This window comes from Mustela nivalis, assembly GCF_964662115.1.
Source record: "Mustela nivalis genome assembly, chromosome: 3".
In the NCBI taxonomy this organism is placed as follows: Eukaryota; Metazoa; Chordata; class Mammalia; order Carnivora; family Mustelidae; genus Mustela; species Mustela nivalis.
In genome coordinates this window covers 86,813,802-86,827,827 of record NC_139022.1, presented here as the reverse complement: position 1 = coordinate 86,827,827, position 14,026 = coordinate 86,813,802, and the positions used below count along the sequence as shown (strand labels likewise).

The following is a 14,026-nucleotide window of genomic DNA, read 5'->3' as shown; positions in this document are numbered from 1 at the left end:
TCCTCCCCTCCGCCACCAGCGCCCGGCCACCGGGGCCGCACAAAGGTGTCCTGTTCTAGTCCGCCTATAGGCCAGTTTTCTAAAAGTGCCTGTAAGTTTCCTTTTTTTTTTTTTTTCTTTTGCAAAGGGGGAGAAGAGGCGCTTTTTGTATTTCAGTTCTTTTCCTTGTATGTAGATACCAAAAGGAAACTCGGCACTGGGCATGTTCGGATGTTGAATGGTTTGCTGATAAGCAACAGCCTCCCGGAACCAGAGACTTAAAATAGTCATCCCGCCCCCCCCCACAACACCCCCCCGCAGGAGCTGCAAATGGTATCTGCCAAACAGATGACAAAGTACCTTGGACTGAATCACACACAGACAGCATTTTGTGCAGAACGCACGGCCCCACTCTTGTAATTACTGTTTATAGCTGCCCAGGGCCGGCCAGGAGAGGGCAAACCCAGGAGGAAATAAGTTTCCTGAACCTGGGAGAAATGGCTGTGCGTTAATTAAAGGCTAGGACGGGTACTTTTCAGACGGGCTCCCAAGTTCTTGAGATCACAGTTCACAGCACGTTTCCTCTGGAGGGAGCGAGTAGATAATTGGGATATTTTTCTTCTTCTTTTTTTTTTTTTCGTCTTTTATTTTATTTTATTTTTCCATTTTACCGTCCCCTCCCTGGTTTGGCCTTATGGCCTTGAACCCGCAGTGAATTGAAGAGAGAAAGAAATGGATATGTCTGACCCCAATTTTTGGACTGTGCTCTCAAACTTTACTTTGCCTCATTTGAGGAGTGGGAACAGGCTTCGGCGAACACAAAGGTAAAAAACAACAACGCGGCGATACTTTGCCTGGAGAGGGAACGTGTTGGCTTTGGCGGCAGCCACGCTGCCCAAGCCCCTTAGCAGCTGGGGTTTTGTTTCCTGGGCGACAGTTCGAAAAGTTTCTCCCCTGCCACGGGGGCCCTGTTTCAGGTGTTCTGTCTGTCATCCTCGCCGATTTCCTGCGGAATCCTACTTGCCGGTGCTTTTCCAGTTGTTCTTTTGAAATGTGGGTGAGAAGGGTGTGAGTAGAGTGAGTGGAGGGGGGGAGTGAAAGGGAGGAGGAGAGATACTTTGTCTGTCTCTGATCTGATCAGATCCATCCCTTTCCCTCACTCAGGCACTGGAGGCTTCTGCTTCCCTTTGTAGAGCCTTTCAGATGTTCCTTCCTATTAAATATTTGACCTTTATAAGATGCAGATGTGCAATGCAAAGATAGCTCCAGTTAGCCTGTTTCGTATTGTCTGCTTAAAAGAGACAGGTCTGCATAACTTTGACTTTTTTTTTTTACTGGTTTGCTGACATTTATTCCTAATACAGGCTGGCCTTTTCATTTTTTAAAGGTATTTGACAGAATAGGTGGAGGACAAGAGAATTTTAAAATCTGGTTGAAGCTGGTGGCAGAAGTGAAAGGCAGTTCAGAGTTAGCTGCTGACACTCAGATTGAGAGAATAGGATTTTGAAGGGGAGTGTTTCTCTTCTCTCCCCATTGTGTCCAGCACAGAAAGGTGGCATGATGGTGGTTTTAGAGGGGCCTGCCTTCTGAGTTGCCTAACCCTAGGTTCTTCGTTTTTCTTTGCAACTTGACTCTTACGTCCCCACGAGCACGTTTAAGAGCAATGGTGTGCTCACATAAACAGGATACTGCCTATCAGATTGGGAGCTTCATAATCTCTGTGCTCCAGGGTTGAAAGAACACCAGAAAATGGTGTATTCTCTTTGTTTTGCCTATAACTTTGTGGAGCAGGAATGCAGATAGCTCATACTTTGGAAAACTCAGTAAATTTTCCTTCCGAAACTTCCCTTGGTGTTTCATAGATTTCAGCGCATCCCGGAATATTCTGATGTGTCCTATTTGTAGGCTCACATGCAAATATACACCTATAACACACACACACACACCCCTTTGTCTGATCCTGAGTATACTTTAAAGTCACACTTACCTTTAATACAACTTGAACAACGTTGGTCCCGCAACACCATGTTAGAGTTTCGATTTAAGTAAGGTTAACTAGGCTTTTCTTGTTCTGCTCTGTGTGTTTAGAGATCTGATGTTTTGGTGTTGGTCATTTTTATTCAAGATGTGTCATCCATGCCTGACCAGCAAAATAAATGCAGCTAATTAGCTAAAGAGATAATGCTATCTATGAATAAGACCACAACTTTCGTGGCAGTACATTCTATAACGTCTTGCCTTTCAAGTTTGTCAGGGGCCCCTAAATATTTGAGTCGTGTAGTCCTGGGTATGATGAGGTCTCTACTCCCAGTTGCGGCCACTTCGCAAAGAGATCGGCCTGCTCTGGCGTTACACCTGTGTTTCTCCACCGAAAGGCTTGGAGCCTTTCTTTGCCCTGTCTACCTGTTGATAATATTACTGAGAGAATTCTCAGGCTAGTGTGACCCTGACTTTCCAGCCCAGGGCATTCCAATCCAGAACACTGCAATTCAGACCACTCACACTGGCACAGAGCCCGAGTCCCAAGTTCCTTCTTAGGAACTGAAGTAACTTAGGCTCTTCCCAGCAAAGTGGAAGAGTGTGGGAGGCCTTTCCCCATTCCCCAAGTCATGGACCCGGTTTTTTTCCAGTTCAGTGAAACAGAAAAGGGGATGGATTTTCTTCCCTCCCTTCTATTAGTGGAGGTTGTCCCAGCCTTTGTGACTGGGGATTTCCAGGATTCTTAGAGTTTGGAGATAGGCTTCCTGAAGATCATCTCTATGCACATCTGCTTATTATAGGTCTCAAAGAACCAGCACTGCTTTATATTTATTATGGAGATCTGGAAACTTGAAGGACAACTGTCTTCCTGTCCAGGGCGGTGTATGTAGCTGTTGCATTCTCTTATTATACAGTGATCAATTCCGGTTCTGTGTCCTTCTCTGAGGGCGTGTAACATATGCTTACAGTGGGACTCTTCCCATTCTGTGACCTCCCTTCACTGCTCTAAATGCTTTCTCCTCCTCCAACTGCCACTTTAACCCCATTCCGCACCTGGCTGATCAAGTTCCCTAAGTCTGTCCTTTCGAAAGGACCTTGCCATCCTCAAGTTGTCCTTTTGCCAGTCTCATTGTGACTGTACCCAGTGTCCAGGTAGGACACCTATCCTGCACCCTCAGGTGCGTGAGCCCTAGCCCTGGGAATATCTCTCCTGCCCAAGCCCAGCTTCTTCTCTGCATACTTGCTGACTTTGTCCATCAGATCATTCATTTTCCTTTTTTTTTTTTTTCCTAGCCATTTGTTCTGATTCACATTGTAATTTAGAGGACTTCATCTTAACCTTTTCTTTAATATCAGCTTCATGCATCCTTCAAAGAGTAAATCCCGCCTTGAACATGTGAATGAACATTTCAGAGCTTTTTGTGGTAGGATATATGTACCATTTAGACAAAAAGGAGAGATGGAAGGGTTTCTCATTCTTCCCTTAAGTCTGTATTATGGTAGACATTTTCATCATGGAAGCCCTTTTGGTTGGTTCCATTGCATTTGCCTTGCCAGTTCAGCATGGTACTGGTTTGTTGCCTTGCTCTGTTACAGGAAAACTTTGAAAGTTTCTTTTCCAACTGGGCCTTCGTGGGCCTATACCTTTTAACTCTCTGGGTTCTTAGAGAGACAATCTGATCATAGAGACCTGATCTCAGGCCTAGATTTTTACACAGTATTGAACTGATGACAATCCTTGTTCTGTATCCCAAAGGCAATTTACTGTTCCCTTCATTGTTTTTTGTCTTGACTGTTGCAGACAAGAGGTTGGCTGGAGGCACACTGACTTGGTCTGATGTTTTGCTGGAAAACTTACACATTCCATTGGAAACAGTTTATTTATTTATTTTTTTAATCATATATTCTTTATTTAAAGGGAAATTTTCTTCTTTTAATTTTAGGAAAACATCTATCAATACTCTATAAAGTCTTAAACCTTTCAAAATACCCTTTCTCTTGCCTTGCTGTCATTTAAATTTCATGAATGAGTTTAAGTGACATAGTCTTAAAGCTTATACTTCTAGGGAATATTTGCATGGAAGAAAACGTCAAATGTTCTGTCAACTAATTATTAACAAATCAAATCCAGCAGTGAATGAAAACAGACATCATGATCAGTTTATCCCAGGTATGTGAAGATGATTCAGCACTAGACAATCAATCAATATAATCTGTCCCAATAATAAGCTAAGTAAGGATTATCACATGATCAGGTTAGTATATGGGGCAAAAGTACTCCACAGAATCCAGTACTCACTCATGACAAAAACTCTCAGAACACCAAGCACAGAGGGGAATTTCATCAACTCAATGAAAGATACCTACAGAAAACCTTCAGCTAACAGAATCCTGAATTCAGTAGTCCCCCACCCATCTCTGATTTCACTTTCTGCAGTCCCCGTTATCTGGGGTCAGCCACAGTCCAGAAGCCGATGATAGTGGCCTGAGACCAGGTCACAGCACCTACGTCATTCACCGCGCTGCATCTCATCACACACACATTTTATCTCACATCATCACAAGAGGCAGAGAGAGGCCATATTCACCTAACTGCTTTTTAGTAAGTTGTTATAATCTATTTTATTATTAGTTACTATTCATCTCTTACTGTGCCCAGTTTATGAATTACATTTTATCATCCATATCTATGTATAGGAAAAAGCATAGTGGATATATAGAGCTAAATACTGTCTGCAGTTTTAGGCATCTACTGGGGGTTTTGAAGCATGTCTTCTGTGAATAAGGTGAACTACCAAAGTGAGAAACTTGGAGTTTTCCTTGCTTAGATCAGGTAGAAGGCAGAGATATCCCATCTTATCACTCCTCTTGAACAGGAAACAGATTTTTGTTTTTTGTTTTTTTATGCCTCGCTTTATCTCCTCTGCCCCTCGATTCTTTCCACAAGGTCAACTGAGTAGAGCCATTCACCTGCTGCTTCGGGAGACAGAAATCCCGGGCTGCTGTATGTTACCCCTGAGCTTTATAACATTTTTCTCCCTTTGGATTAAAAACTTTGTGGAGGGAGGGAAGAAGATCAAGCTTCTCTCCTTTCTTTAAGCTTCTTTATTACTTATATCACATATGTAAGGAAAGGACTACTGTTGGTCTATAAATATCGCTGCTCAGTTTTGAGGTGCAACTTTAGTGTTGCTAAGACACAATTTAGAGATTCTAGAAGATGTTTGGTTTTCAACCTCATTGGTCAGAAATCTGTCGTACTTTCATTGAGTGAGTGTATGTGACAATATCCAAATCTCGGTGACAACTAAATCAAGCACCATTCTCCACGCCAGTGGGCAGCTTGAGACTCGATTCATCAGTTGGAGCAATTTTCCTAATGTGGTTTGCCGGGAGCCTATGGGATAAAAGTTGGTTTGGGGGTTGTGTGTGTGTGTGTGTGTGTGTGTGTGTGTTTCTGAATCCCTATTACTCAGCGGTTGCCCTGAATAACAGGGATACTCAGGGATCTTAAACTCACTGCTGCAATGGTCAGAATGTATCAAATCTTTAGGTATGCTGCATCCTCTTTTCAAAAACATCTGTAGTGTTGCATGAGTTTTTGTTTTGCTCGTGAATGCGTGTCTTTTTAAGAAGAATGGAGAATACATTTGTCTCTTGTCCTGATACGTTGGGTATTATGGCATTTGTACTCACCCCTCCCATGGAAAGTCCAGTTAAAACACATTTATTGAGCATCTGTTGTGAGCCTGAGCACTGTGGCCCAGAGGTGAGTCATGGGATTGCCCTCAGTGAAGACATGGGAATGAATCATTGCAAACCAGGGCAATAGAGACGTATTTGTAAGGTACCTGTAAGCTTCAGGAGTGGTCACTGGGTAGGGCAGGCTTTGGTCTCAAGGAGCCAAAAGACCACGTAGAAAAGGCAAGACCTCAGGGAGTTTTGAAAGGATAGTTTGGTATTTATCAGACAGAAGGACAGGGCCTCCCAAAGGGCAAAAGAAATGGTGTGTACAAAGGCATAGTGACCCTAACAGCAGGGTTCAAGGGACTACACATAGCTCAGTGTTGCTGGAGCATAAAAAACCTGAAGCATAACCAAGTATTGCTGATGCAGGAAGTTTGAAGAGGCAGTATAATATACCACGATGGTGAAGTGGGTTGACCTAAAGCCAGTTGCCCTGGGTTTGAATGAGATCGGGGAAGTTTGTTAGACTTCAGTTGCTCCATCTATAAAAAGGGACAAGTAAATTACTTACAGGATTGTTACAAAGAGTAAAATATGTTCATATGTGTAAAACGCCTGAGGCAACAATGAGCACATAAAAACTCTGTAAATCATAAGTATTCACACTATTTCTATCATTACAACGAGGGGATGGGTAGTGGGCGATGAGGCCAGGAATGAGAGTTGAGGCCCTTGATATTTGTGGGCACTTTCTTGGTGTTTACCCAAAGGGAGAAGGCATGTCTGGCTGCACTGGGGCTTTTAGTTCTAGGAAGGAAGGGAGATACCTGGAAACCAATTAATACATTATTGTAGGAGCATGTCTAAAGGGTTTTTTTGCAAGTCTGACCAAGGAATATGGTAAGACTGTGGCTTTGAGAGACCCTGAGGATATAAAGGTGATCAAAGTTGATGAGCCATTGGCTCTGAGACACAAGGAAACATTCCCCAGTGGCCCTGGGGATTTTGACCTGGGGCACCAGGGAGATGAATGAGCTCCCTGTACATGCAAGAGTGGGGGAAGGGAAGACAGAACTTGTACTCATTCCTTTGATCCCCAGAAGCCCAGTTAATCTACATTTGTTGAGCATCTGATGTAGACTGAATACCGTGGAGCCTTCATTCCTTCACTCAGCCAAGATTCATAGCACCAATATCCTGAGCTGGGCAAGGGCTCTAATGGTGAACAGGACAGAGTGTTTGGGTCTTGCAAATAAACAAGCATCTAAATAAGTCAGTTGCCCAGTGGTGGTCAGTGTTCCAAAGGCTATAAGCAGGTGTTGAGAAGAAAGTCACAGTATGGGGGGGGGGGGTACTTTAGCAATGTGGTCAGCGAGTATCATTGAACAGGAGACCTAAAAGATGGTAAAGAGACATCAGTGGGGAGTACTTGGGATAGGCACCTGGGAAGGGCAAAGTCTCAGAGGCAGGAAGGAAAGAGCCCCCAGGCAGGCTGTTGGATGTGAGAGTTCAGGGCCCCAGAGAGGCTGGATCAGAAATAATAAATGTGAGTGTGATCATTAGGACCATAGGAGAAGTAGGTTAGGTTCATCTGTGGGAGAACTAAGGAGGCCCCATTTAAAGAGCGGGCCGAGATGCAGGCAGGCACAGGCCAGGAGGCCTGGAAGAGAGTCTGGTAAAAAGGAAGCCACACAGTGTTCTCAGAGAGATCCCAAGAGGAATCTGGACAGCACTGACACTCCAGGATGACAGGGAAGGCAGTGATGACCTCAGCGTGAACCGTAGTGGGGGCCATGGGATAGTAGGGGCAGGGGAGGGGGTGAGGCCGAGGAGCCGGGCACCAGCCCTGAAGTTAGGAATGGCAGACCATGGGTGGTAACCACTCTCTGTGGGGAGCTGACTACAGCTCAATGACAGTGACTACGTCATTGTGTCCCAGCTCCTGCACATTCACAGCTGGGCTGTCAGCTCTCCTCCCTGAATCATATCCCCTTACTCACTGTTGCTCACTTTATTGTCTGCCTCATCGCCCAAACAAACAGGCAATGACAGTTTCAGACTTTTCACCACCTGCCTGGAAGCTCAGGCTTTGTTCATAGCCTTCAGAGTCTCTCTTTCTGAGAGCTCTGGAAGAGCTCTGGTTCAGAATCCTGGCTCTGAGGGCATCTGGATACTTGCCCCCTCCCTTGCCCACCAGCCCTTTATCCCCTGAGTTTGAGCCCTGCCTCTCCCAGCCTGCTCCGCAGGAGGCTGGAAGCTAGCTCCCTGGCTGGCCTCCTCTCAGACTCTCCATGCCTGACCTGCAGGCCAGGCCCCTCCCCGAGTCTCTGCACCCGTTTCCTCCCACTCCGTGCTCTGCCCAGGCCTGTTTCTTACCCGCTTCCTTTCATCCCTCTCCTTTCTTCCAGCTCCAGACTGTGTGTTCTGCAGGCAGGACAGGCCTGCCTGTCACTGCAGGACTCACCCTTCAGTCCTCTCATGGGTAGCTCTGGCATTGGTACTTTTCCGTGAAACCCTCACTCCTGGGTCACCCGCCCCAGCCTAGTAAAGGGGTACTCTGAGGGAAGAGGAGAAAGCTGAGGCCCAGGCCAGGAACTTCCAACAGGTGTGTCAGTGCTGAGCCTGGCCACCCTAGACCAAAGCTGCACGTTCTTACCAACTCCTTGTGTATCCTGTAGCCCATTAAAGCTTCCCAGGGACAGAGGACGTGAATAGGAACACGCACACAGGGTGATAATGTTGTTTTTCTTCCTTAGTGTGAAGCTTTCCATAAGAGATTATAAATCGTTTGGCTCCTAGAATAGGTAGGTCTCCCAAGGGTTAAGAGGGAGGGAGAAAGGAGAGAGAAGGAAGAAACGAAAAGGGAGTGTGTGTGTGAGAAACTGCAAAAGGGGGATTTTAGAAGTTCTTTAAAAATAAACTGTTAGAATGTGGAGCCTATTCCATGGCCAGGTGTGGGCTATCCATTACTAGAACTTGTCAACACCGGGAAGAGTGTGTGTGTGTGTGTGTGTGTGTGTGTGTGTCACTAAGTTCACAGTGACAGGGTAGAACATTATATGTTTTATGGCTTTTCTTGCTTCTCTTTACACGTAGATCTAGTTATCAGAAGCCCAGGTTGTATCTTTAAAACAAGAGGATCATAAGCCTCATGACAGAGACCATCTGCTTTCTGGGCTGAAAACTGACAGATGTTGGAGTAAAGGAATCACTCGAGTCCCTGTGTGGAAATGGGTCATAGAGGAGAAAACTGGGAGTAGGCTTCCTTCTAAATAATTTGGGAGACGGTTCCTTGTATTGGTTGAAATGGAAATAGTCTGATTTCTCAGGGAGATTACGACTGGAAGCCCTGAACTCCCCCCCTTCACCCCCATACACACCCATCTCTTGTGTGAGTAAGCATGTGCGAACTCTTAATCTGAGCTGTCTTTACTACATGTAACCTAGTCATTTGAGAGTGACGTCATGGTAACTGAGTAATCCCTTTGAAAGTTAAGTGGTAGAGTCAAGATATTAAAATGGTCCTGGGGCTACCTGGATGAAAGTGGGCACAGGGTGTGTACAAATCCATTTATTAGAGGCACAGTCTCTATCAGTGGAAGTCTTGATTCTAAAGTAGCAAATTTGGTTTTTGTGATACTTGGGATCTCTAAATAGACATTTCCGTGGTCATTAACACTTGCCATTCTGATTCTTTATTTTCTTTTCCTCTGTCTTGGTAATTAGGAAGTTTCCTTGTGAGCTTGGTTGTAAATTCTGAAAATGTTGACCTTAAATCTTATTAATAGTATGAGAGGATCTGTAGGAGGGTTTAGCTACACTAATCGCCATTGGACATGCTTATTAGGGAAGGTAATGATACCAGTATCAGCCTGAAACATCATACTGCTGTGTTGTTTCGTTTTGTTTTTTTAAAGGCCTGAGCAGAGAACTTAGGCTTTGATCAGCATTTGAAGGTAAAATAGACTGGTAAGGAGAAGGGGCAGTCATTCATGCTTCTCTCTTAAGCTTCACATTGCTCGGGTTGTTACAGAACCCTGGGACTTTGTACATTCCACTGACTTTGTGATCTTAGATTAATCCATGGCTCAGATTGGGTTACAGTCTGGGATCTCTTAGAAACTGTAGTTGCAGACAAACATACAGGCAAAAAATCCAGGTTTTGGCATGTGGTCACCCAACTGCCATTTATGTTTCGAACTCCTCAAGTATGCTTTTGCTCTTCCAAGGTAAGAACCAGCTCCACTTCCCTGGAAACTTTCTAACATGACATGGCAGTTCAAATTCCAGATCTTTTGGGGAGATAATGTATTAGGTCGTGAGTGAATCACCTGGGTGGAGGAATGGGGAGCTGATGACACTTGCTGAGGGCTCCTAGGATCATAGAATCAGAAGAAAACTGATGGGTTCACCAGGCTCATTTTGCCTTACGACTATCCGCTGAAGCTGTCTTTGTTTTGCTTTATTCTAATTTTAAACATTACAGTGCATGTTGATATCTCAGGACCCTGACTTTGACCTTACTGTGTTTCTCTCATGAGTCACTTAGAATATCATCTAGCCACTGCTAGAATTCTTAGCTATAAATTAGAAGAAAATCACTGAACCCATAGCTTGCATAAAAATCACCTGTGTCCCTTTAACATTCAGACCTTTTTAAAATACTATATGATGGGGATCTTTAAATTGGAAACCATAATTATTAAATGTTTTACTTTTACAGATATATGGAGGGTTTAAGAGAAAAGAGTGTATTTGGCATGGGAAAATCTGCCTGCTGAATAAAGCACTCTAGGAAATATGGTAAATGAAACCTTTGTTACTGTAAAACAATAGCCTTTAAGTGACTATTATGTAATGTTATTTCTTACGTCTGATTTGGAATGGCTTGTTGATCTTGAAACTTGAGATAAAATTCCTGTAAAAATACTACTTTCATTTAGCTAATCTCAAGACTTCGGGTGCAGAATCAAAGGCTTTTCCAAGTAGATTACCTCGGTTGGACATGGGGCCCTAGAGCTTTTGAAGCTATGTCAGATAGATTTTTTTTTTCCCCAGGTAAGGATTAATTTTATCCACTTGGTATTCTCCATTTGAGTACCTATCCAAATAAACACAAATTATGTGCTAATCCAAAAAATAGTTTGTTGTAAAATTAGCTTATGCTTGCTCAACCACTCCAAAGGGCACACAGGTGGCAAAACAGCTGATAGGCACACTCACCTAACTTGGCAGTTTGAATGCTTGATGATGAATTTGCATTTTCCATAAATGATGCATTTTTAAGCAAAGAAAGTTTTAAATCTTAGATCTCAAATGGCTGTAGTGGCTAATAATGGAACAGGGAGAGTATGGGATTGTTCAGGGGTGTTTTAGGTCATAGTTCTTTTTATGGATTCTACAAAATGAACTTTTGTGCTTAAAATTATAATTTTCCTGTGTGTTTTAGGATTTGGTATTTGGGGTTAGATGTCTGGACCCAAAGAGTTAGTAAGGGATAAAACTTGTCATTATTTTTACTCTGTGACCTATAAAATTTGTATGTAGTGATCTTTTTCAGTAGTTGTTTTCTCCTTGATCAATTTCAGATGAGTTAGCTTTGCATATCTAAGATTTTTAAAGTGAGAAATTAATAGTGGTTTGTATAAGCCTTCTTAACATAAGAATCTAGGCTCAAGGGGCATCTGGGTGGCTCAGTGGGTTAAAGCCTCTGCCTTTGGCTTGGGTTGTGGTCTGGAGGTCCTGGGATGAGCCCTGCATCAGGCTCTGCTTGGCAGGGAGCCTGCCTCCCCCTCTCTCTGCCTGCCTCTCTGCCTACTTGTGATCTTTCTCCGTAAAATAAATAAATAAAATCTTAAAAAAAAAAAAAATCCAGGCTCAAGAGTTCTGCTCTCTTCAGATCAGACTTAGAGCCTGGTCATTTTGATGTCATTTTATCAGCAACATCATTGCCGAGATGCCTTCTAGGTAGGTAGGTGAGTTTTCTTGAAATTATGATTGATGACCTATCATTTGTTGGTTTCTTAAAAGAAGTTTTTTAAATAATAGAAGTTGTGGTTTGTCTACCTTATGAGAATTAACCTTCAAATTAGTCTACCTCCTCACACCAGACCAAGGGTGATTTGAGAGTCGAAAGGTACAGACAGTTGAGCTGTTTAGATATTAATATGATGCAGCCTTTTGATGCCATTTCTAGGAAACATATTCTGTGGAATGGGTCCGAGTTTAAAATCCATGAGGAAAAGGGTTCTGACTCTTGGCACTAATAAGCATATTCAAAAATATTGTATTCAAGCCAGAGTAAATATATATGCCCTTTACACTTTCTTTCAGTTAGCAGAAGTCACCTCCAAACACTTATTTTGGCATTAAGGAAGCTCGTCATGACCTATTGTTCCAGAAAGATTATAGTTCTCATTTTAAGCCAGTTTTCTGGTTCCCGTGTGAGTGGCATGCCCAGCCCAGAGCCGAAGAAACAAGCTTGGCTTTTCAGACCTTCCATTCTTTTAGGTGTGTCCCGCAGGCAGTGGCTTGTAGCTGTTTCCTCAGCCACTTAACAGGTTTGATTTCAAATCTATTTAATAAGAAACTAACATGTTTGGAGGGGATTCATGGCCCAACATTTATGGACTTTGTTGGGAAGTTCCAGGTGTGTATATATCTTGAATTCTATGTTAAGGCATATTAGACTCAAATGATGTTGCTTTTGTTTTACTTGTTTTGTCGTAGCCTTCTAGTCATAGACTGAGTTCCTTAGGGTGTCTTAGGGGCTGGATTGGGACGGGATGGCCCCAGGTACTCCAGGCCATGTGGCTCTTCTTCCGGTTTACCTTAACAGCACTAAAGAGGAATCAAATGATTATAAACTGGACCTAAAAACAGAGCAACCAGAGGCTTAGAGCTGGGGGATTCGCCTCTGAGCGTGGGATGTTGTTTTCATTTAAAAATACTTGGAGGGGTTATTTATGAGTTACACATCTCTGTGTGGTCCTTTTCTTGCTTTGCGGCTTGCGAATAGCCTGAAATCACCTTTGGACTCCTGATAAGCCAATAACTCAGTTTGTCGACATTTGACTTCTGTGCACTGGAGGCTGGGGGTTCGTTGCATTGCCTCATTTACTTATTTATATACAGATATTTATTGAGTAGCTTTTATGTGATCAGAGCTGTGGTTATCACCTGGGAAACAATGATGTGTATGACATGATCCTTTTCTAGTGAGGTTAGAAAGCCATATAGCCAGGTTAATTACAGTAATGTGTAATGACCGGTAGGAGATAGACCAACATCAGCAAAAGAAGAGGGAGAGGCAGAATATTTGTTGAGGCAGTTGGGTACGTGTTGTCTCACTTAATCCAATCTATAGTATTTATTATACAGATGAAAGAGTTGAGGCTTAAAGGGATTAGTTAACTGTACCCAAATATCAACAGTAGTAAGAGGGATCTAGATAGAAACTTAACTGTACTATCCTGTCTCCAACAGACACAGAGCTCTCAAAATATTCTAATTATATTCTTATTATTACAAATAAGATTTTAGGTTTTATAGTACAGAAGCCTCCTGGCAATTTGAGGCTATGGGTGGAATGAGCCTGATAATTTTGATCTTTGCTATAGAAATGCCACCTGCTGTCTGAGCGAAGAGAGTGAAAAATAGAAGTAGGTTTTACTTTGTTTTAAAATGCCACCTGCTGATTCTCTCTCCCAGTAATGGAAATTGTATATGTATTCTCCTGCAATTTCCTCATCTTAAAGAATCAGAGTTTATAATGGTATTTGAGTGGGCGTGTGCTTTTAAAATTGAGGTTTTACTTATGGTATAGCTCTGAACAGGCCTTTTGAATGAATAACACTTCTCTGCATCCCATGCCTACTTTTCTGAGATTTCACTCTCTGTATTATAAAATCCTTTCCATTCACAGGAATGGATGTATTATGGGGACATATCTCAGAATCACTGATCTTGTAATAATGCATAATGTCCTTTCATAGAAGGACAAAAGGTCTTACGTCCTAAATGAGAGTACCATATGAATGCCCCCCCCCAAAATGTTGAGATTTTAGGGATAGATTTCCTATAGGCTCCTTAATTTAAAAAAAAATAACAATAATTCCTTTTAACTATGCTAATGCTGTCTTTTTTATTTTTTATTTTTATTTTAAAGATTTTGTTTATTTTTGTGTGAAAGAGAGAGACAGTGAGCAGAATCAGGGAAGGAGCAGAGGGAGAAGCAGACTCCCGATGACCAGGGAGCCCAGTGCCGGGCTCACAGGACTCACAGGGCTGGATCCCAGGACCCCGGGATCATGACTGGAGCCACAGGCAGAGGCTTAATGACTGAGCCACCCAGACGCCCCTAACTACCTTTTTTCCCCTT

The 14,026-nt window shown here is 43.0% G+C and overlaps 1 protein-coding gene across 16 annotated transcripts in view; it reads left to right on the top strand.

Moving 5' to 3' along the window:
* The window catches only part of MAST4 (microtubule associated serine/threonine kinase family member 4), a 548,711-nt gene that overhangs the window by 379,528 nt on the left and 155,157 nt on the right, over positions 1–14,026 (top strand). Inside the window, exon 1 of one of the 16 annotated variants that reach the window (XM_082723005.1) lies at positions 331–803. The exons of 13 other annotated variants lie outside the window; for them this stretch is intronic. In XM_082723005.1, the coding sequence (XP_082579131.1) occupies positions 712–803 (92 nt within the window). In that variant the 5' untranslated portion in view covers positions 331–711. Of the gene's footprint in view, positions 1–330; positions 804–12,137; positions 12,296–14,026 lie in introns of those variants that run through there. 2 more of the 16 variants (XM_082723000.1, XM_082723003.1) reach the window with 2 other exon arrangements.